Source organism: Larimichthys crocea, chromosome XVI (assembly GCF_000972845.2).
Source record: "Larimichthys crocea isolate SSNF chromosome XVI, L_crocea_2.0, whole genome shotgun sequence".
In the NCBI taxonomy this organism is placed as follows: domain Eukaryota; kingdom Metazoa; phylum Chordata; class Actinopteri; family Sciaenidae; genus Larimichthys; species Larimichthys crocea.
In genome coordinates, this window is record NC_040026.1 from 17,368,467 (window position 1) to 17,391,318 (window position 22,852).

General features: G+C 41.1%; 3 protein-coding genes across 5 annotated transcripts; 1 reads left to right on the plus strand and 2 right to left on the minus strand.

Moving 5' to 3' along the window:
• Positions 1 to 1,127: 1,127 nt before the first annotated feature.
• pus3 (pseudouridylate synthase 3) lies at positions 1,128 to 4,275 on the minus strand. 2 transcript variants are annotated; one of them, XM_019264740.2, is made up of 7 exons: positions 4,145 to 4,275; positions 3,464 to 3,860; positions 3,095 to 3,372; positions 2,830 to 3,013; positions 2,513 to 2,622; positions 2,210 to 2,382; positions 1,128 to 1,553 (listed from the first exon to the last, which is right to left on the minus strand). In XM_019264740.2, exons 2-7 carry the CDS (start codon positions 3,857 to 3,859, stop codon positions 1,306 to 1,308), a joined length of 1,389 nt encoding a protein of 462 aa, XP_019120285.1. In that variant the 5' UTR covers position 3,860; positions 4,145 to 4,275; the 3' UTR covers positions 1,128 to 1,305. The 2 variants fall into 2 exon arrangements, with proteins under 2 accessions (XP_019120285.1, XP_019120284.1); XM_019264739.2 differs by having other exon boundaries at positions 3,464 to 3,863; positions 4,145 to 4,272.
• LOC104935520 (CD63 antigen) lies at positions 4,247 to 9,773 on the minus strand. 2 transcript variants are annotated; one of them, XM_027289487.1, is made up of 8 exons: positions 9,677 to 9,773; positions 8,582 to 8,770; positions 8,238 to 8,312; positions 8,031 to 8,135; positions 6,921 to 7,058; positions 6,746 to 6,829; positions 6,087 to 6,175; positions 4,247 to 4,284 (listed from the first exon to the last, which is right to left on the minus strand). In XM_027289487.1, the coding sequence occupies exons 1-7, from the start codon at positions 9,728 to 9,730 to the stop codon at positions 6,104 to 6,106; spliced, it is 717 nt and encodes a 238-aa protein (XP_027145288.1). In that variant the 5' UTR covers positions 9,731 to 9,773; the 3' UTR covers positions 4,247 to 4,284; positions 6,087 to 6,103. The 2 variants fall into 2 exon arrangements, with proteins under 2 accessions (XP_027145288.1, XP_019120288.2); XM_019264743.2 differs by lacking the exon at positions 4,247 to 4,284 and having other exon boundaries at positions 5,945 to 6,175.
• Positions 9,774 to 13,687: 3,914 nt separating this feature from the next.
• LOC104932056 (myosin light chain kinase, smooth muscle) lies at positions 13,688 to 22,346 on the plus strand. The gene is made up of 19 exons (XM_027289486.1): positions 13,688 to 13,818; positions 14,309 to 14,460; positions 15,154 to 15,300; positions 15,480 to 15,608; positions 15,706 to 15,837; positions 16,084 to 16,122; positions 16,231 to 16,361; positions 16,451 to 16,607; positions 16,722 to 17,024; positions 17,125 to 17,221; positions 17,350 to 17,553; positions 17,764 to 17,981; positions 18,618 to 18,673; positions 18,719 to 18,786; positions 19,427 to 19,579; positions 19,964 to 20,093; positions 20,228 to 20,309; positions 20,509 to 20,649; positions 21,712 to 22,346. The coding sequence occupies exons 1-19, from the start codon at positions 13,802 to 13,804 to the stop codon at positions 21,915 to 21,917; spliced, it is 2,562 nt and encodes an 853-aa protein (XP_027145287.1). The 5' UTR covers positions 13,688 to 13,801; the 3' UTR covers positions 21,918 to 22,346.
• The last annotated feature ends 506 nt before the right edge of the window (positions 22,347 to 22,852 follow it).

Here is a 22,852-nt window from a genome sequence, read left to right on the forward strand (position 1 = left end):
CAAGGATCCAAGGGTTCTTGGTTGAAGACCCCTGATCTACAGTATATCAACCTGTAAATAAGAATTTTTATTGTCTTATAAGCTGTTTTCCAGAGTCCACCATGTTGAATTGCTATGTTGTTTCTATAGTAGCTAATAACAGACAAGCTAAAATATGTCTTTAGATAGGACCTTTTCTGTTTTTTGCGCATTTTTACAGCCAGTAGTTTAGTGAGGTGAACAGTATCCAGTTGGTTGTAATCTGCTACTAAATCTTACACGCTGCACCTTTAATGATTGCTTTTCGCTTAATGTTTGTTGTTTTTTAATGAATGCATTTAACATCTGAAACTGTAAAATGTTTTTTATTTCCTTTTTATACCCCTAGAAAGTGTCTAAGTTTGTTTAAGTCTGGCAAAGTGTTCAGCTCGGGTCTGTCAGACACACCTGTACCAACAAACAAAAAAACACCTTTATCTAGGGTGGGGACAGCGCAGGGACAAGAGTCTACCTCACAGACAGGGCATGAAGATTTAGGTTGTGAACTCTCGTCTTCTCTGTCGGGAGTGACTACGACCCTGCTTTGCCGTGGGTTTACCCTGGGGCCTCTCCGGTTTCCTCCCACACACGAAATAATTTCGGCCCAATCTGACCCTGCTACACATCGGCACTTAGGGCTGAGGTGTAGATATTGAATTTCAATAAATGATAACTGTTAACTGTAGTTGATGATTGTGCATGTCTTCTGTTTACTCCTACCACGGTCAGAATACTTTTAGAGAAAGGTTTGCTAAGTTGAGGGTAAAAGAGTCAGCTGGTCACCAGCAAACTTCATTCAGACCACCAACTTTTAACATCGGACTCTTGTTGCCAACAACAAATCGTCTCCTTCATTTTCACTTTTCTTAAAGTTTTTAAATCTCTGAGAAGCCCTCTCAACTCACTGAGAACAAAGGTTTAGACTCTTCTGAGGACGTCCTTGTTGCTAATGCTCAGTTTACCAAAAACACTTTAGCGCTTGCATCACCTGTATCCCAGTATAAGCCGGTGGAAAGGAGAGAAACTTGATTCTTTCAGGGAGAAGTGATTTGTAACAAGTCTCAGAGCTCAGGCCAGGGAATTTCTGACAGAAGATGCAAACACAAAAAGCTATTTAACGAACAAATGTATTAATATGACACAGTTTATCTGTACCATCACATCAAAACAAGGGATCTGTGAGATGAGATCAATTATTTTGCTTGCTGGAATGAAATGTAAATACAACAACTAAACAACAAAAATGACTGCAAAATAAACTCAAGTCCTTTTTCTTGTGAGAAAATGTCAATCTTCTTTTTGATCTGTTCTCTGTTTTGTCGACATGCTGGGGGAATGGTGGGAATGTTTGGACCTTTTCCCTCTGTGGACCATTTCACCTCCGTTCTCTCCTTCCTCCCGCTCCAGCCTTCCTCTTTTGACAAAATGGTTTATCCTGGACTCGAGGCTCTCGCAGCACGGACGTTCGAGCAGGGGCCGGTAGTTTTTCTGTCTGGTGCCTTCGACTAGCCAGCAATGCTTAGAGGACACTCCACCTGTGGACGGAGCGAGGCGAAACGATTTACATTTGACCTTTTGATGTGTGTAATACTTTAGGGCTCAGCAACATATTAAGAGGCTACCTAAGGATGTAAGCCTATAAATACCAGTTGGTGCCATCAGTGTTGAAGACATTTATGACCAAATTAATTTACATAGAATACCATGAAGGAAATATAATGGTGCTGAGTGGGAGCACTTTAGAAAGGAGGAAAGCCTTGAGGAAAGTGCAGATAAATTCTCCAAAATTAGAAGAGCAAGAGACATGGTTGGTGTGTAAAAAATAATAGCAGGGTCATGCCATACTAAGGCCCAACGGAAGAAAGGCTAGGTGCAAAACAAACAGCATCGAAAGTGCACAAAAACTATATATTAATATTTTTTTTAGCCTTAATTATTTAAGTGCAGTTAACTTACTCTTAAAAATTAAAGATACTTTGCTTGTTGGTTTGTTTTTAAATATTTTGGGTGTTTTCTAATAATAAAATAAAAGATGTTATTGGCATAAACATTTAACACACCCAAAAAAAGATGTTCTGTTATGAATTTGTGGATATGGGCCTGGGCTGACGATAGATTCTTGACTGGAATTATCAAAACAGAATATATTTCAAAATGTCAGAGTTTGTTCGCCTCTCATTGAACATCTCACCGATGGCTTCCAAACCCTGGATCATCCCGTGGATGACGTGGGTCTGGACTACACTCTGGGTCCAGTGTTGCTGTAGGTCAGACAGGACATGGTTCACCTCTTCATTCTCCTGTTTCCAGCTCAAACCTTCAAAGTGGCAGTCGTACAGCACAAGCGGGTAGTCGACCGCCATGCTGGAAGGGAAATGTTTAAGAAACAAGATCAAATTTAACTGCACCATTACTTATTTAGTTTCTACAGGAAAACTTATTATTCCTGCACAACCCCGACCCCCTCCAACGCTTTCAACAGCAGTCGCTTCACCTGTATTGAGGCTTTCTGGGATTATTCTGAACATCCAGGAGCTGATTGATGATGTCTGGGGCTTCCAGTTTCTGCCCTATCAGGAGAAGCAGGGCCATCATGCATCGAACCTGCAATAAATCAAAAACAGGAAATTTACGGCAGTAAGATACTGTAAACCTCTTGTTGAGACTAGCTCAACAAGAGGTTGTACCTAATTTGCAAAGATCAGAACTGGTCTTACGGTTAGTGAAAGCTGTTTTTATTATTATTATTATTATTATTATTAGCTTATATACTAATAGCAATTAAAGGCATGAGTTTGTGTCTCTTGATACCTGGTGGTAAAGGAAGGCCAGTCCTTTGATCTCAAATATGAAGAGGTCGTACTGGTCTGTGCTGGAGTTGTGCTGAGGCTGCACAGGGTTCACTGATGCCGATAAGATTGTCCTCTCGAACTGCAGCACTCCGTTGCCCACATCCATTTTGCACACATTGCGAAAGTCGTGAGTCCCTTCATATCTGTCGAGCGTGTCAAAAAGGTCTTCAAAATCAGAACTGTGACTTCAAGGGCTGAAATTAGCGCTTTGTGTCTTCACCCACCTTTTTGCAGCATCCGCCATCAACGCCACGTCTAAGGATCCACGGGGGAAGTAGTACCGGTACGTGCGGGACTGACAGTCGAAGCGTGCGCTGAAGCCATCTGCTACTGGTGCCCAGTCCAAGATCCTAATGTCCTGAGGGAGGACTCTGTTCAGCATCTTCACGTAGGGAAGCTCGGAGCCAGTAGCTTTATTCTTGGTACTAACGTCAACGTTTTCAGGCAGCGTGACACCCAGTCCTCCAGAAAACTGGGTAGAGCGCAAATCGATGGTTATAACCTGCGGAGAAGAGACAAGTTCACTCAACATCTGCATGGGAAAGGAGACATATATAAATTTATTGTTGCGCTTTGAGTCTCCGTGAACTCACTTGGGAAAAAGCGCTGACTCCTTTATCGGTGCGGCCACACCGGTGATAGTTGGAGGTCTGTCGGCTCTCGATCAGCCTCGTCTTTAGCAAAGCTTCAAAGAGTCTGGCCTCCACGGTGTTCTCCGTGTTCTCCTGAACTGCAAACCCCTGGTAGGCCCATCCCAGATAAGCCAGCCGCAGAGCCACATGACGCCGAGGGTGTGCAGAGAAGTCAAACGGGCGGTCTTTGCTTGCCTTTTTGCCCTTTTTGCCGCTTGTGGTGTTGCCATCCGGCTTGAAGTCTGTGTTTTCATTAAGAGGTGGGTCCAGGTCTGCACTGCTCTCCTTCAGCTGGGACTTGAGCTTCTCCAGCTCTGCCTCCAGCTCCTTTATTCGCTGGATCACAGCCTCTGACATGCTGCTTAATAAAAGATAATAACTCCAATATTTAGACAAATAATGAGCACCTCTGTTGCCTAACACATAACACACACTCTTTATTAATTTTCTTCACATGGTGAAACAAAGTTAAGCAGTATAATCTAGACTTTTTGTTAAAATAAATCTGGATGTATTCAGCTTAAGTCTGCATACTGTGTGTTTACAGGCTAAATGTTAGCCGGTGTGCTAACCTCCATAACAAACCGATATCAACACAGGTGCTGCTGTTTTTATAACAACACAATAAAACTCTTTCTTTACCTTTGATTTAGTCTCAGTTTCTCGCTGATAAACTTTGTTTTTCAGTCAGTTTTGTCGGTCGCTGCCGCACACGTTACTTCTCATGCTGTTGCCAAAAGTCGGACCGATTTGAGAACGGACGCCTTTCCTGTAAAGGGATTCTGGGAAATGTAGTGCACTACTTAAAGCGAGCCAGTTTACCTAGATTTAAGGTATTACTAAATACAAAAGTATTAATGAACATTTTAATACATTATTCTAGTAAAATATTGGACAGATTTACACATTATACTGTTATACTTTTACTTATATTGTATTTTCTATAATCTGTGTTTGTGAAATATGACTATACTTTTCAGCTTCTTATCTCTGTGACTTAATACAAGGCACGGTCAAAAGTTTAGGTAGTAACTTATGTCTAGTATAACTGGCTGTTATTCATGAGGAGTTATTTTGATAACATTCAAGGCCAGGATAAGGATTCACATGGATAACGACTGAACTCCAGTTGAACTCATAATGGGCATGAACTGTGTAAATGTATGTTGCTTTTTCTGAACCACCTTGTATGTGTGAGGATCTCTGACTTTTCAGCTGTAATACTTCAATACCAATAACTTTTCTATGACATTCTGTGACATTCTTGTACTCATTTGCTCATATTGTCTTATTTTCTTCTTATTCTGTTGAATAAATCAACAATAAAGACAATTCTGGAGTCATTTTGTTTGTGTATTTGTCTCTCACTGAAATTTCCTCCACATAATGTTTCATTTTACTACTGAGAGTATTGGTACTTTTTTTTATTTTATTTCAACTCTTTCACTTACACAGAATCTACAGAATATATGTGACAATGCATGAACATACCCTTATTAAAATGGTTTTGTGCCTGAGCCTAACCAAACCTTAACCTCAGTGTTAAGTGAACTGTTGAATGTAAGTTCTTGAAATGTCACAAATGATCTGTAGGCGGACTCTCCAGATAAAGTATTTTACCTCTTCGGTTTGGCTGCTGTTCCTCGAAAATTCTCAGCATGTGATGATACAGTTTGAATACAAGCCAAAGAAATTTGGACTCACAAACGGCAACATGTTGATCATCCTCCTCCATATTTGATATCCTTGCACTGTGCACAGTTCAGCAGTGGAAGAAGTGTTCAGACTTTTTACTGAAGTAAACACACCAATACTATACTTTGAAAAATCCTACGAGTAAAAGATTTGCATTCAAACCTGTAGTTAAGTAAACATTTGTCAGTATTATCTGCAAGTACTCATTGTGTGAGTGTTTTTGGATGCTTTATTATTACTGCTGCACTAATCTGTATGTTGCATTTTACTACTGTAGATGTAGATGAAGGTCAAGCTTGTTTTAACTTCTTTACATACTGCTGGATAGTTTGATTTACAGCAATTCATCGGATGAAAAATTGTAACCAGACAGCAGTATGGTGTAAAGTACAATATAAATGATTAATTAACAGCGTTTATCTTATGTGATGTTGTTGATCGATATTGAACAACTGTTACTCTACTGAAGTATTTATGGTCCATGCTGAACTCTTCAACTCACAAACCTGTTTGAAATGAGCTCAAAGGAAGTTCTCAGTGATCACATGCAAGGGGTGTCGAATGTGCAGACTGAAGCAGACAATGTATCTCACATTTATTTTAAAACATTCATAGTTTGCATGAAATTTAAACTTGATTATAACAGGTGTTTTCAATGTCTTACACCCATAAGAGACCAAAAAAATGTTCAATTGTTTGATAACATATTGATATTTAAGCATGAAAGTAACAATAAGGTATCTTTTTACTTGTTTTTCCAAACATATCAGCAAAATATGAACTACATATTTAAACTTTAGGTCACATTTTTAGAAAGCGTAGCACGAATAAACTGAGAAATCAAACCCAATAGATCAAATCTGCGGCTGCTGTGAGAAATCATCCATACTTGAGAAGGATGACACATCACTCGATGTTTTGGTATTTGTTTCGTCTTATGGTCATACAGAAGCACACCCCGAGTACCACTCCGAAAACCTGTAACAGGTAAAAAGGTTACAACTTACTGGCAGCAAACAAACTCAGAGACGGGTCAGAAAGGTTCTTTTCTCTTTCTGAAATTCTAATTAAGTCTGGATTTCACTTCCCGAGGCAAACGGGATGAGATAGGCTTTATTATCATTCATGCCATCCCCTACTTACTTTTTAAATGTCTGCATTACCATTGGTTATCTGAACATTTTCTCATGCAAATTGTTGAAAAGTGTATCGAAATAGCTGATTTAAATAAATTAGCAAATCTTGCAGGGAAATATGCAATTTTTTAGTTTGTCTCAAAATGCATTTATACATTTCTGTTTGACTTCTCTGCCTGTAATGGAAGATAAAATATTTTTTTTAAAACAGCCTTTTGGGCTAACTCTGCCTCATTTACAGTCTCCTCTTCATCAATAAGAAATTAAACTAAACTAATTAATGGCAGAGAAAGGGGGAAAGGGATGACATGCAACAAGTATCTTGGATTTGTATTATCATGGACCCTCCATACGAGTATAATTTATTACACAACATTCTCATATCAGGATGAATATGTGAAAAACAGTTTACCTCTAGAATCCCAAGAGTAATGCAGAGAGCGCCGACCCACACCAGATTCTTTAGCAGAAATATGTTGATGGCCTCGACACAACCCTGAGGGGGAGCATAAAATAAGTTATAAAATACTGAATCATTTTCTCCACAGAAATTAGCAGAAATGGTTGTGATCTTTAAATAAGCAGACCGATTCGTATGCGTTCTTCAGGTCCTTCCCACAATCATCACTCTTCTCCTTGCAGCAGGAATCTGGCACGGCATCGTGGTTTTCCCAGCCCACACTCGAGGACCAATCACCGGGGCTCATTGCACCACAGCATTTAAACTGTAAGGTAAGTATGATATATAATATGTGAGGATTGCACTAAAGCACTCATACTGCCTCTACAGTATGTGCGTCTCTCTATGCAAAGCCAAAAAAATAAAAAGATGCTCACATGTGCATTGACACACAAAATGGAGGTTGATCTTTCATATTGCAAAGGTGAGATCTCTTCATGACCAATATGGACAGTAGGAACAGATACAGCAGCTCAAAAACGCCGCCCTTTAAAGAAACTGTGGACTTTTGACTGAAATGGATGGTTAGGAACAAAGACCACGCCTAGAACTCACCTCAAGTAAACCTTCTCCATCTCTCTCCTTTTTCTCTTCTCTCTCTTTCATTCACGTGACGAAGAGACAGCTCCACCACTCACCGCTCACCTCCTGGTTCCCACCTGTCTTACCCCCAACTAGCTGACTCGATCCATCTCTGAACTCCCCCATCCATTTACAGCCCTTATTTCTGCTCTTGCCTCTTACCCCTCCATCCACCTACCCTTTATCCCTCTACGCTCATCCCTTCATCTCACAGCCCTCGACCCTTGACCCACATCCATTCGTCTCTCATCCCTCCTGCAGTACATCATCTTAGTCCCTGTCTAAATCTAAATCCATGTTGCTCTGGTCTTTGTTGGTGTAATGCCTATGTTGATTGCTAAAAATAGGAATTATAGTAAAGGGGTGGGAGACGATCGATCAGAATGTAACTAAACCTACAGTGATTGACTCTGAGAAAGACCTGAAGACTTCAGGTTAACTGTCCACAAAAAATATAATTACAGGGGCCTCAAGGGGACACACAACTGCATGTGCATCATGTCCCAGAGAGGACTTTTAATTTCAGTTTGTCAGTTTGTATTGTGTTGATATGGTGCAATTCCCTGAATATTTAAAGTGATTTCTAATTACAGCTATACAATGCACAGAGAGTGAATGTTATCTGAAATGCAAAACAGAAATCTTTGCATGTCACCTTTTCCTGAATTCTGTTGATGGCGTGTCTCTTCTCTTGACTGTATTCATGGACCGCCCCTGAAGCTTTTTTCTTCATAGCACTTTTCATCTTCAGGAGGGCAGTCTACAGACATGATAAGATAATAATATCTTAATAATTAGGAAGTTAATGTTTTGACTTTGATCTCTAATCATTTCATTCATGGGCAGAATTTAAGTGTCTCACCTTGCTGCGGAAGAAATAAAAAGCAGCCCCTGTGAGTATCTCCATTATGATGATCGCTATGAGGACACAGATGAACTTAAAGAAACAGAGTGAAACAGTGTTAAAGGTCAGTCGTGTCTCATATCCTTTAAAGAACATTACAGCAACTTTCCCGTCAGTTACATTTCTGTTGAAACATCTCTTTGGACAGTTTTCATTTAATCTACTTTCAGCTCTTCAACCACAAAAATCCATAACCAAAATACTGACATTCAATATCCTCAGAAGATTGTCCCACAGGCTTGTTCTTAATAAAATTTAGGGGAAACAATTTCAAACTCATTAAGGGACATTATGTTACTTACACAAGTCACCATCGGACTACTATTAAAGCATGCCCCAATGTGACCCAGGAAAGAGACGAGTGTTATGGTGACACCCACTGCGATGAGGACTATAGCGATTTTAGACAGGGCGCTCCCTGCGAAAGTGCCTATCTGCATGTAAGTGGTGTGTTGCAGTACTCCGACGACGATGAGGGCAACCCCAGATGCCTAAAAGACAAAAAGAAAAAAACCCAACAAATTTAACAAACTGGAAAATTAATGCAGCGGTTTATATAGCGACATTAAACTCAATGAACCCAGTTCTGCTGCTGCAGTGTGGAACTAAAAACATTGTAAGGAGGAAAGCCAGGAGCAAATAAATGGTGCAAAATGAGACTAAACACTAAAATCAAGTTTATATCATCACATTTTCTCAATCTATGAAATTTTGCATGTAAGGTTGGTTTAAAATGTTGACTTTAATACTCTTACATTGGTCATTTTGCTTTAAATAAAAGCAGATTTTCACTTAAATTAACAACTGGGTTACATTTTATATTCTGTGCTGTTGGGTTACATTTTTTAAAATCTACACCTGTTAATCATCACAACTTTCCCAGTTAATCATTTTAGCATGCTGGCACCCTGCATGCCTACCCAGGACCCCCCATCGGTACATCCCCCTAATAAGTCGGACTGATTATCTGCCACACTTGTTGCTGTTCCCTCAACTCGGCCCGTCCACTGAGACCCCCGAGACCATTTAATATGAATATGTTTGATACAGCCGAAGGAACAAATTAATTCTCTTTCAAATGATGCCACAAATTACTTCCACCCTCCTGCGACTTCTTTTGAGTTTCCTTGCATGCATTACCAACATCTGACAGATTACAGTCACTGTGGACTTCCTGTACTTCTTCAAAGTCGTGTATTGTCACGAGAGTGAAAATGATTGTGTCTAATAATTTGCAGAAAGATAATAATTTCCCATAGTGTGTTTAATTCTATTCAATCAATTCTACACTTATATCAGCCAAAAAAACCCCAAAAAACTGGAGATGCAGTTTAGTAGAAAATCAGAAAATCTTCTTTTACTAATTATAATACAGTTTAAAAAATCACATTTCTTACCATGAACAGCACATTGAAGAAAACAAATGCACATTTACAGCTGCAAATTTTCATGCTTATTGTGAAGCCTTGATGCGGACAATCCAATGTGTGTGCTGTATTGTAGATAGACGGAAAGCGAGTGTGAAGAGACAAGGGCTGTGTATCTAAATGTTATTCAGTGGCGAGGGTGTCACATGATCTTATGAAAATGAACAGGTGTCCTGATAACACTTAAATATTCATGTGATCTGTTAGATGATTTGAATGAAGATCATAAAGAACCATAAAATGCCATCATGTGAATATTGGGTTGTAGTCTTGATGTAACCAGTGGCCTAAAGGAGCCTGTTTAGGTAATTAATTTAAAATAAGACGGTAAAGACAGAAGGTTCACTCCAATATAAATCCTCATTCTTGGATCTTATGAGTTATTATGGTACTCCTGCAGTTTACTGTACAAATAAACTGTCCAAATACAGCCACGAAATCATTTTGCCTCCATAAAATATAAATAAACTCACAGAAAAATAACAAGAGGGTATGAATCTTTATTCTTAGAGAAATATAGAAATGCAGTTTCTTTCTGTCGCACAGCTTTGCTTAAAGCTGTCTCGCTACTGGAACTTGCTTCTGGGCTCCTTCCATCCTTTTGAGGACCGAGCTCTTCCCCAGAGCATCTCCACCAACATATGGAGCAGCTGCAGGAAACCTGACCCGACTCCAGGGGCTGGAAGAGGACCGAGGCCTCTGGCTGCAGCACAGTAATCTTCATCACAGTAGAGCAAGCGAAGGATGCTTGTGACACACAGTGTCCTCTGTTCTTCACATCTCTTTCTATCCATTTATGTCTTCTTTTTTTTTTGCGTCCTTCACCCTCCTTTTTTCTTTTTTTTTTTTGCTTTCTTAGAGCTCGAGCCAAAGTGCATCAGGCTGTGAAGGACCATGCTGCTTTCTAATTTCAGACATAGCATCAGAAATTCCGTTTTCTTTACTCTGTCCTCATTAGCACAGCAGTTTCACAGCGGACTCCTTGAATATATGTGCGGGGGGAAAAAGATTGTGACAAAACACACTCAGCTGTTGGCTGAGTCACAAAGTTGAGTCTGTCTGGTGAGAGGATAGTTGACACGAGTGAGAGGCTTTGTCTTTCTATTTGCTCATCACTCAGTCCCTGTCCGTGTAGCCTTATCTACACCCTCTGATTTGCCTGCAAAGAAATTCAGTCTGAGGAGATACAGAGGAATATTTCAGGCGACTGAAGCTTGCATCAGTTCTCACTGTATTAAAACAATGTGATCTATTGTTATTTTCAACATTTAACTGATTTTAGTCGACTTCAGTGGTCTCGATTTGATCGTCAGTGTGATCATTTCTGGTGGGCAACCACAGGAGGGCCCCATTCCACTTTTGTTTTTAAATGACCAATGGCCTTCAGCGTCTGAGTTGCCACGCTCAACGGAGAGATGTGTTTGAAGGAGTTTGTGGGAACAGGATGACACAGAGTCATGTCTTTGAAACACTTCTCTGGAACAGGAAGCAACTCAATTACGATAATTGAAATCACAGAGAGAGAACATTGTGCTTTCCCCTCTTTCTTTTTCCTGTTTTGAATTCCATACGAATTGGTCAAAGCCTTGTATGATGTCTGGCTGATAAGGATAATTGTCCGGGATGTTGGCTGGTATGTTTTCACCTTATATGGGTCTTTCTAAGGAATGTTCCAAAGCTCAGAGGATCTGAACACAACCCAGAACATGTCTTTTTTCCGAGGGTGACGTCATGCGCTCTGAAGTTCTTTTCATTTATTATCTTCATGCTTTTCAACACTAGTCAGATTTACTTGTATAACAAACTTTTGTGAACAATCATTTTGAATGGTCCGACATTTTGGTAATTGGGGTTTATATACTACACCACATAAACAAGGCAGTGGCTGTTGTGGAGAATTGTATTTATCAATTGTCAGTTCATGCAAATGCATGAACAAGGCGTGTATATAGTTTATATTTTTTAATACTTGATGCTTGTTATGCACCACGACACATTCCTGGTAGGAGAAAACTTACTTGGCAATAAACCTTTTTCTGGTTCTGATGTTTTATTAACGATGCCTCCTCATTCTCTGGCTCAACTAGTCCGTGTCCATAAATTGTCATACTCAATGCATACTTAATGCTGAGCTGACTGGTTCCTCTTGTCCAACAACACGTTTCATTGTTTTGTTGACCCTGTGTTAACCTGCATATGATAAATAAACCCGAAACTTGGAACTTGAACAAACACTGACTACAGTATTTACAGAGTTCGGCTGGAAGGCTCCAAACCTCTCAGCTTTGCTGTCTGCTGTAGTTGCTGCCCTTTGCTTTACATTTACTTTTTTTAGCCACGAAGCACATCTGTGTAAACTGTTATCATTGAAATGTTGGTGCTTGTGTGTTTGTTACGTAATGTATGTGACTTTCCTTTATATAGGAGCGTTTAGAAATGGGCGGAGCTGCTCTGTCCGCCAGTGAGCACTTAAGCTTGTGTTGATAACTGCTCCATCAATCAAGCGCCATGGGAATGTTACATACCTCCCACCATATGGTACAACTTACTCGTACCGGTTTGTGTTAGTGCTTCTTTACATTCTTGTACTGTTGAGTGAAATGTGACCATTTAAAAACACAACATGACACAGGAACCTCTCTATCTGAGGCTCGCTTTCAGAAAAAGTATTATGCAACCATTGTTATTGTTGTAGCATTGTATGTGTGTTGTGCAGGAATCAGTCAGTGTTTATCTCTAATCAGCCACGAATGTCGTGCTCATTCCATATTTCCATGCTAATATGTGTAAACAGTCATTTGTGGTTAATACCAAAGCCATATATCAATATAATTGTACGGTATAATCAATATGATGTGTATCTACACAAATGATAATAATCCATAGGTTTATTGCACTGATTAAACTAACAAATAAATATACAATATGAGGATGAATGTATTGTACTGATCTCACATTTAACAGGCACATTGATTTTTACATTTGCTGTGGCTCTAATTCAGTGGATTGACAGGAGGCAGGTGTGTCTGTGTGTTCCACCTGTCTGTGGTTTATGGTTTTACGTCACATGCAGCAAACACTCACATCCATCTGTTGTGCACAGCAGGGTCCACTCCAGGTGGCTGTGGTTTACAGGGTTCCCGTAGGCTGAATTGTGTTGCATGGTGGTGGAAGCAAGCATCCTAAACTCCAGCCTTGGACAAGTAAAATGTCATTGAGCACTTAGACTGTTTCCCCCTCCTCCTCCCTTCCTCTTGACTGTTTCCCTCTTTTTTAAACAGAATTAGAAACATGCCGTATTTATTTCAGAGTTTGGCTTCCTGGAGGCTAAATTGTGTTACACGGTGGCGGTAATGGGTTAGAGACAGCTGCTGTAGGGATAACATGTGAAGGAAGCAAGCGACCCGACCTCCAGCAGTCGACAGTGGAGTGTCTGTTTTCCCCGTCCCTTCCTGCTATCTTCCTCTCGAGTATTTCCCTCTTTATAAACATTTGGGGAATTACCCTTGAGCCAGATTTATTTCTCTTTGATTTGAACAGATTTAATACAATCAACTGAGCTTGTAAACCCTTTTTAAGAGTGCCTGAAACTGCAGGCCCCTCTGCAAAGGACAACACTGGCTGATGAAATGAATTGAAGTACGTGAGGCTTCTGAACAATGCCCTATCAAGGGTGCTAAGATAAGGTAAAACCAGTCTGCAGTGAACATCCATTTAACAAAAGGTAAATGAGAGCACACCTTGGAGACACGCCCAACCAGCTGCTCGTCCCATTCCCATATCAATAGAGCTAAATGTGTCTTATTTACAAGTGAAGCTTGTTCGTTTTTGGTCACATGACTCCACTTCTCCACTTTCATTCAAAGACACTCTACCCCGGAAATCCACAGAGCCACTTCAGTGATTTTTCTTCATGTTGTCTGTCGCACAGTAGTAAATGCGTGCAGAAAGCTGCCCTACAGGCTCTACTTGATTCCTGTGGCGACTGGCAGTGTGTCCCGATCCACAGTTGGGTGTTTTCAGGGACTTTTTTGTTTACAGGAGGTAAAATGGCAAAAAGAAGCTGACAGTGGGAATCTGTAATTAAGTGTTTTTATGACGAGGACAGCCAGGTAAAATGCTTTTATGCTTCTTTGTGTGAGTTTCTTTTTATCTACCTGTTTGCTCTGTTTCTCTTCAGCTTGAATGTTTATTCTCTCCCACACACATTTCCCTACCCTGTCTTACTATCACATGTGTTTCTGCTTCACTCTCTCTGTTCTCAGCACAGAGGGACAGTTGTGGGGGCTGGACATGTGTGTTTTTAATTGGCCTTTCCGATAAAACTGGCTGTTTCCTGTGTACTGTGGGGCTAAGCAGTGGGTAGTGATTTCAGAGGCAGTCAGAAAGCAGAAGCCCCTCCTGTTACCATCTCAGTGGATGTGTGAACAGAGACAGGGTGAAAATTCAACACTTCAGCTTCACGTTACATGTATACACACTGAGAATAACACACCGCAAACCAAGAGAAAAAGAAGAAGAGGAGGAGGAGGAGGAGGTGTGACTGCTGAGTGATACTTTGACAACTCAGGTTGTTGTCTGGTTATCATTTTTCTACTCAAGAATGGACAAGGATGGTAAGAAGCCAAAGACTTATGTGTCTACTTTCCGGTTGGCCCTCAAACCTCAAGCCAGACCTCTCTGTGTGGACAAGAAGAAAGACGATAACAGGACATTTGTGGGGAACAACAAACTGGGAGTCTCGTCTGCAACAGGTAAAGACAAATGTTAATGATGTGTTTGAAATTGTAGCATAACTGAGATAACATGATAACATTTACCACAGTTACACCTAATCCCAAACCTCAGCCTACTGCAACCCCCTGCAGGCACTTTATGTTTTAATTTGAACTTCCTTTGCATGAGGGGCTTTGCAAAGTGAAACCAGAAATACTGGAATTGGTTGATTACATACAGTATTATGCAGTGAGCTCCTGTGTTATTACTGTAATTGTGTTGTAGTCGTCAGAATTGTCCTTGGGCACTATGCAGTAGTGGCACGCAACTTGGCTCCCCCATTTCTTCCCTTAAATGCACACAAACACAGATGGCATGCCGCGTCCCCCCTCCCCCTGACTGACCGCTCAGTACTCGGCCTGCTGGACATTCCAACAGGCAACATGTGTAAACACACATGGTGAGAAAAATGTTGTAAACACACCCCAAACTGTAACACAGAGCAGAGCATACGGTCACAGGTAACTGATTAACTGAAGTGCCGTGCTACCTGGAGGCATTTTTGGCACCAGCATCTAAAGTTCAGTTCAGTTTGATTGGTTATCCCCCTAAAATACAGTTGTTTTGCATAACTGGCACGATTTTTGTTTGGTTTTGAATAAGGCAGTTAAGGAAACACTGGTGTATACACTTTGCAAACCCATTGTCCCTAACTTCTCCTCTCTGCTAAGCCTCCAAACCGACCCCAGTCCAGTGGGTGAAAACATCTCACTTCAAACAACCTCTCGGCGACTGCACAGACTGTGAAGGAAGTGATGCTACTTTTCAAGGTGTTATCACAGGAAGTCGACCTCTGAACGCTTCCTGGCAACACAATGGTAAATGACTGATTACTGTACTTTCAAAATGTCTACATGCTCTCCATTGTGAACAAGAAAATGATGCTCGAATATGTGAATCGAAAGTCTAAGCCTCTATATCCAGTATTTAGAAGGATTTTAATAATTACCAGCTACAGTAAAATCTGTGTTTTCCCTTCCCTTTTTTTATCATTCAGACAAGAGGGTGAATTCAAATAAGACTTCCTTCAAAAATAGTGATGCAAGCCCAGCTCAGACTCGGTGTTCATCAGGAGATGCTGGGACGTATATAAAACAGTCAAGCAGTGCTGTGCTTCATAACGCAGGTAAAACGGGGTTAAAGTGTCGAGTTAGAAACATCAAGCACAGTGTAAGTTGTCCTTGAATTAACCATATTGAATTGATCTGTGTGCAATGGAACAGCATCAAAGCAAATCTCCAGAACAAGTGACCGCGGGCTGCACGGTGAGGTCACGTCCAAGGCTGCGTCACCTGGAAACGTCCAATTGTCTCCGGCTTCTAAAGAGGAAAGCCATCAGAGACGGGAAGACAAAGGTAAATAAATTACAAACATTTGTCAAGCTTCCTAAAAAGCCTTTGTGTTGTTACACACCCATGCTTTCCTTCTTACAAAGAAATCCTCCAGCAAATTCTTAGTAAATATGCTAATAATAGAGGATAGGGAGGCAGCAACAAACATGCCCAGCAACCACCTAGCAACTACTGACCAAACATGACTGCTCACATGTGATTGGTTAGATACTTCCTATCATTATGCACACACCTGTTTGGTCTCCACAGATATCACAGACCTTCAAACAAAAGTCTCCACTAACAAAGGTGAGTAGAGGGCACTGCAAGGTGTGAGAAACTGGGGGGGAAAAAAGCTTCATTTTGTTGCACTTTAGTCATGTTTTATTGATACAAGCAAACTCTTCTTCTCCTCAGGACCTCCTGTGGAGTTTCTAGACCCGCCTGAGCAGGTGGAGGTTCGAGCAGGAGAGCAGGCCCGGCTACACTGTGAGTTCAGGAGCAGCTCTGTCCCTGTGGTCTGCTGCTGGATTTACAACAGAGACAAGGTAACAGTGGTTGTTAGTATCCATCACTTTATACTTTTTCAGTGCTAGTGAAGGTCTTGATATGTACTTCCACCTTGCTTTCTCTACAGGTGGTAGAAGGAGGGCCGAGGATGTCTTTGAGGAGCAGTGAGACACAAAGTGATGTGGAGGTCTTTCACACCTGTCCAGCCGACACAGGCTCATACACCGTTATAGTACAGAACAGAAAAGGCTCTGCCCAGCATACAGTCTCCCTCAGTGTCATAGGTGAGACTCACTTTGGTCTAAGTCGATGCAGCACTGGTATTCGTTGTGCTTCTTGTTGTGCAGAGATTTCGATTTATTTATAACAAATATTGGCATTCTGCTCTTGAATTTCAGATCGACCTGATCCACCTGCATCCCAACCTGTTGTTTCCCAGATGACCACTCAATCCCTGGTCCTGTCCTGGACCGGTCCAAGCTATGATGGTGGCACAGCTGTGTTGGGTTACGTCGTGGAAGTGAGGAGTAAAGGGGCCCAGGACTGGACTGAAGTAATAAGTCGCTGTAAAAACACATCTTACCATGTCCAGTCAGGCCTGGAGCCTCAGGGGCTGTACCGCTTCCGTGTGAGAGCCTACAACTCAGCAGGGATCAGTGAACCAAGCCAGGAGTCTGAGTGGGTGAACATGGCGACTGCAGGTAAGCGATTTTGTAAAATGTTTGAGGATATTTCATGTTTTCTGCCGTCTGTCAGGAGGCGTATTTGTCATCTCTGTGTATTTTTATTTTGTGTTTGAAGAGAAAAAGAAGGAAGAGCGTATGACGTATATCACCGTGACCATTGACACCAAACACAAGGTCAAAGACCACTACAACGTTCACGAAAAACTTGGAGTGTAAGCATCTTTTTAAAAAATATTTAACACAAACTTCAAACTTGCCAGATGAGCGGTACATTCAACACAGTTCAGATTATTCTCTGACTCAAACTGAAGTCAAACTGTACTGCCTCATATATTTCCAGTGGGAAGTTTGGCCAAGTGTTCCGGCTGTCCCACAAAGAGACGGGTCAGGTGTGTGCTGGGAAGTTCTACCGAGCCCGAACCTCCAAGGAGAGGGCGGCAGCTCGCAAAGAGATCGAACTAATGAACTGTCTTCACCACTCAAAACTGGTCCAATGTCTGGCAGCCTACGACACACGCCCAGAGATGGTCATGATCATGGAATAGTAAGTAAATTAGTAGAAAGTAGAAAAGTGATTTTGATCTGGTAAAATCATGTGTATTTTGTGATGCTGCTAACAAAGCCACGAGTGATTTATTGTCCAGGTAGAGTAGGGAGTCCCTTGCAAGGTGACACTAGTGGCTTTTCTGTTTGGCATGACTATCCCAAAAAGATCTCATGAAATGCCATATCTGAATGATATTTGTCTGCCCAGTATTGCAGGTGGAGAGCTCTTTGAACGCATCGTGGACGACAGCTTTGAGCACACCGAGCCCACCAGTGCCCGCTACATGCAACAGATCCTGGAGGGCATGCGGTATGTCCACAAGCAGAATATTGTCCATTTGGACCTCAAACCAGAGAACATCGTCTGCGTGGATACGACTGGCACACAGATCAAGATCATCGACTTTGGCTTGGCTAGTAAACTGGGTGAGTTTGCTGGTGGATATAATGATCTCACTGGGACCTCTTTTTATAACTTTTGCAGTTGTTCTCTAGGGGAAGCAAATAAATCACCCAATGAATTCTAATGAATGACACATCCTGTTTATCATCTAGTAAAAACATACAATACAGGGAAATCCAAGAGTCCTTATAAGGTCTCAGTCAATGCTGTGAAGCCGAACTTTGTGTCACTGGCTTTGTGCACCCAGCACAGAGGCTGAAATGCTTCCTGCATAAAACTCTGCAAATATATTTTAGTAACTTGCCAACATGAGTTTACCATATTTTATCCTGACAACACAGCAAGGTCTGCAAGGATCACACGCTTTAACATATACCAAAATAACCAAAGATAACATCAAGGAATGTCCTAGAGGGCCATAATGCCGGGCTATGTAATAGCTCCTCCTTAGCTCAACTAGATAAATGTAGCAAAAACACTGTGAAGCCAATTCAAGCAGAAAATTGGTGATGCTCCAGCCGCTGCAGCTCCACACTGGGTGGTCTATTTAGAGATAACAAGAGCCATCTGTAAATAGGCTAATACAAACAGACAAATCCAAAACATTCAGTGGGGGGGTGTTTTTATTTATTTATTTAAATTTTTGTCTTGTTCTTTAGAGGATGATAAACCTCTGATGGTGATGCACGGGACGCCTGAATTTGTGGCCCCTGAGGTGATCAGCTTCGAGCCTGTGGCGCCTGAATTTGTGGCCCCTGAGGTGATCAGCTTCGAGCCTGTGGGCCTGGAGACGGACATGTGGAGCATCGGAGTCATCTGCTTCATCTTGTAAGTTGAACAAAGGCTGTAGTCGTTTAAAACTATATCCACAGTAACATCCACTGAAAGAGAGAATTTCCGTTATTTATAATATTTATTAAGTTGAGATCTATAGGTGAAGTCATATGAAAATAGTTTGAAGTGAAGTGAATACTTTACCAGCTTGGATTATGCCAATGATGCCAGTTTAAGTAAAATCTGTCCAAATGATGTCGATTCAAATACAAATGCAGATTTGGCGCCATCTACTGGTAATGATATATCACTACAGTCCTACATAATATAATAGTACTAAAATATTGTGCATAATTTCAACCGAACCCAGCAGTACCTCAAGGGATTAATTAACTCAAGACAATTAATTTCCCCCAGGTAAATGTTAAAGAACATTCCCCCTTTTTTTTTTAAAAAAAAAATTTTTTTGGCCTTTTCAAGCTTTATTTTCGATAGACAGCTGAAGAGTGACAGGAATGCAGGGAGAGGGACATGGGGAATGACATGCAGGAAAGAGCCACAGGTCGGATTCGAACCGTGGGCTCGCTTTTTTAATGAGTACAAACACTCAAGGTTAGAATGTGCTGTCTATACAGAAACATGACACTTGGGTACATACATGCTTCATCCATAGTTATGTTGTTTTGTGTCCTAGGCTCAGTGGAGAGTCTCCCTTCCAGGGGAACAGCGATCCTGAGACTTTAGCTCTTGTCACTGCCGCTCGCTACGAGTTTGACCAGGAGAGTTTTGAGGACATCTCTGATCAAGCTAAAGACTTTATCAGCTCCCTGCTGAAAAAAGACCGGAGGTTGGTCTGGTTTTTATTTCTTTTCCCCCTCTCTTTTTTTTTTCTTTTTAATGATTATGGCCTGTAGCAAATTCTCACCATGGTTACACATATATAATACACTCTGGATTCAAGTTTGTGATACAGAAGGTTTTAAGCGTCTGGAAAGCTGCCACAAGAGTATGGGAAATGGATTCCCTCTAGCTGATAATGTCACCTTTATAAGTCACACATCCTTGTGACATTTCCAAACATTTGCAGACAATTTGCATGGTTCCAAACTGTTTAGCAGGCTCTGAAATATGAGTTGGGGGGGAGAGAGTCATGATCTCATTTATGCAGCAGAAAATCTCAGGAGACTGCTGACAGCCTTTGCTTCTCCTCCTCGATCCACTTGTATTCCAGATGTCGACTGTCGTGTGCCGAGGCCCTTGCCCATCCCTGGATGGTCTCTTTTACCCCTCTGAACCGCAGACCTACAAAATCCCTCAATAAGGGGAAGATGAGGCGCTTTCTGGCCAAACGCAAGTGGAAGGTAACACAGCTGAAAAAGCACAATTTTCTTATCGGTGCTTCCCTACGATGACCTTTTAAATCCATTGTCCTATATGGACCTGAAGCTTGGTTATGACTGTCATCCAGAGCTATTTGTCCTTTTTAAACTTCTAGAAAACTGGCAAGGCTGTTTTGGCCCTACAGCGGATGGCTAACCTCTCTAACAGGCCAGACTCTCCTGGCAGCTCCTCAGAGGGTAAGACAGATAAAAAAATAAAAAAATAAATAAAGGACACATGCACACACAATGCCGTTCTGTCCTAGAGCCATATACATATGGCAGATGACTCACGGTTTACGATTGTCACTTCAAGTTTACCCTTTTGTGATCAGTAAAGCCTTGTTTTTGTTTTATTTGTCATCATCCTCTCTCTCTCTCTCTGTTTCTCATCCAGAGCCAAGCTGGAGCCAAGAGGCAGAGGAGGCCATTCGGTCATTGGATAAGCAGCTTCAGAGTGAACCTCGCTTCCAGCAGGCCCTGAAGGACACCACCCTTCCCAGAGGAGCAACTGCCCGGCTAACATGCCTTGTCAATGGTAGAGTGACAGGACTGTGATGCACTTCATTAAATAATGCCCCACCACATTCCACAAGAGCCACGGGCAAAAAAAAGCCAAGCTGTCTGAAATGACAGAACTAAACTGCACAAACTTGAAGCTGCTATGATTCATATTTTTATAATATAATCATTTAAACTATGGATCTAATTACTATCCAGAAAGGGATCACTCATAGGAACAAACCCACAGATAACAGAGCATGTCACCATCTTTCAGCTCACTGTAGTGATACTAATAATAAAACTTTGTGGTTTTATGTGGCATGTGAAGATGGTGAAGAAAGGAAGGTCTTTGTTACCATTTGGACAGTTCGGCAGTCTTTGTGCCAAGGTTTATATCTACTGTGTATTGCAGTGTACTTGGTCTCAAAGATAAAACTTGAAACATTTTAAAAATCAGCTTTATCTGAAACATCTTCGCTGCTAAAAACATTTTGGGTAGCTTGAATGGAAATGCAAGTTATTTTTTTAGGATAATATTGAATACTGTTTACTTAGAACATACCATTTTTGTTTAAAGATATTATTTGTTTGGTCTTTTTTGAGCTTTATTTTGATAGAGACAGCTGAAGAGTGACAGGAAATGTAGGGAGAGAGAGATGGGGAGTGAATACAGCCATTCAGACATTTGATGTTGGTGTATTTGATTATTTAAAGGTCCAGTCTATCAGATTTTGGGGTCTCTATTTACAGAATGTAACAGAAATGGAATGTAATATTTATAACTATATTTTCATTAGTATATATTTACCTGAAGATAAGATTAGTTATGTTTTTGTTTGAGCATTTTTATATCTACACACATCACTGGTCTTCTTCCACATTGTCTTCCTCCAGTAGCCCAGAACTGACAAACCAAACGCTCACTCTTGATAGGGTTGTTTTGTGGCCACCTCAGTTTCTCCTTTTTAAGGGGTTACGGTTGCAATCCACATCCTACACCACTAGACGGCACTAAATCCTACACATCGATGCTTTAATCTCCTGTGTTATTTCATGTTCTTGACTCTGCTGTAACGTCTTATTGTTTCAATCTTAGGTTACCCGCAGCCGGAGTTGAAGTGGCTTCACGATGAGAAGCCAGTGTGTGAATCGTGCAGAGTGACCATGGAGCAAAACGAAGACGGACTTTGTTCTTTGGTTGTGGCTGATTTGGAGTCTTCTGACTCTGGGATTTACGTGTGCAAGGCCAGCAACAAACTGGGAGAAGCAATGTGCTCTGCCAAACTGAAAGTGGAGATGTAACTGTGACGGAAACGACTTCAGATTTCCGACATTTGGAAGGAGACTCTTTAGAAGTAGACTTGATTTTAATGATTTGGTGAAGCCTGGACTTGGACAGGACATGTCAGTATATGGGTGGACTGTTATTCACCGCTGCACAAAAGGCTGCTTACACAATTTCAAGGCCAGGAGCATGTGTTGTGGTTTTCTATCACGGGGATAATGAGGTTTGGGTATATATTCCCAGAGCCCTTTGTTTCACAAGTCACCAGTTACTAGTGCACATACTCAAGTCTGCATTCTTTTAATGTATGGCTAACGTTCAATGCACAAGGTTTTGTTGTACTGAAATTAGGTGATAAGATAAGATACCTTGTCTGAGCTTGGCACTGGTCACATGAAAATTGTATATTTTGCACATTTAAATGCATTAAAATTAAAAAAGCTGAATTTAAAAAAAATTACTTCATTGAAAAAATCAAAGAAATGCATACATTTAAAAATAGTTGCTGAAAAGACTTTGAACGATATATTACTGAAGTGAGTTAGAGTTAAACCAGTTTTTCATCAGTTTTCAGTCTATGATTTTTGTGGGCGGTCCTTAAAGGGTGGCTCGATGACACGCTGAGCATACCCCTGCACCCCTAGCAGAGAGATAGAGATTTATTCATCTCGCTCAGTGTTTCAAAGTTAGTCATGTCACTTTCTGAACTCATCCGACACATTTCAGTCGCTTCAAAATTTATGCTTGACTTCTCCCACGAGTGGGCGGCGCTTCAGCACATTCAGTGGACACGCCTCCACAGTCCTGGAGCTGAGAATACTGCTCATTTTTACCTGGGTGGTTAATAACATTTTCTTCTTTGGTCTGTCAAACTAATATATTTCACGCATATTTAATCTTACTTTACACAGACTTTATAAAAACAAACAAATCCAAACTAAGTTTTCAGACT

Excerpts from the sequence above, each read along its gene's own strand:
- pus3 (XM_019264740.2), bottom strand. The coding sequence starts at position 3,859 with ATGTCAGAGGCTGTGATCCAGCGAATAAAGGAGCTGGAGGCAGAGCTG. Across the intron at positions 3,373-3,463 it reads GAGTCAGCGCTTTTTCCCAA|GTTATAACCATCGATTTGCG; the intron begins GTGAGTTCACGG and ends TCTTCTCCGCAG. Across the intron at positions 1,554-2,209 it reads CCAGGGTTTGGAAGCCATCG|GTGGAGTGTCCTCTAAGCAT; the intron begins GTGAGATGTTCA and ends CTCCGTCCACAG.
- LOC104932056 (XM_027289486.1), top strand. Across the intron at positions 17,554-17,763 it reads ATGGTCATGATCATGGAATA|TATTGCAGGTGGAGAGCTCT; the intron begins GTAAGTAAATTA and ends TTGTCTGCCCAG. Across the intron at positions 20,650-21,711 it reads GCTAACATGCCTTGTCAATG|GTTACCCGCAGCCGGAGTTG; the intron begins GTAGAGTGACAG and ends TTTCAATCTTAG.
- LOC104935520 (XM_027289487.1), bottom strand. The coding sequence starts at position 9,730 with ATGAAAATTTGCAGCTGTAAATGTGCATTTGTTTTCTTCAATGTGCTG. Across the intron at positions 7,059-8,030 it reads TCAACAGAATTCAGGAAAAG|TTTAAATGCTGTGGTGCAAT; the intron begins GTGACATGCAAA and ends CTTACCTTACAG. Across the intron at positions 6,830-6,920 it reads TGAAGAACGCATACGAATCG|GGTTGTGTCGAGGCCATCAA; the intron begins GTCTGCTTATTT and ends GCTCCCCCTCAG.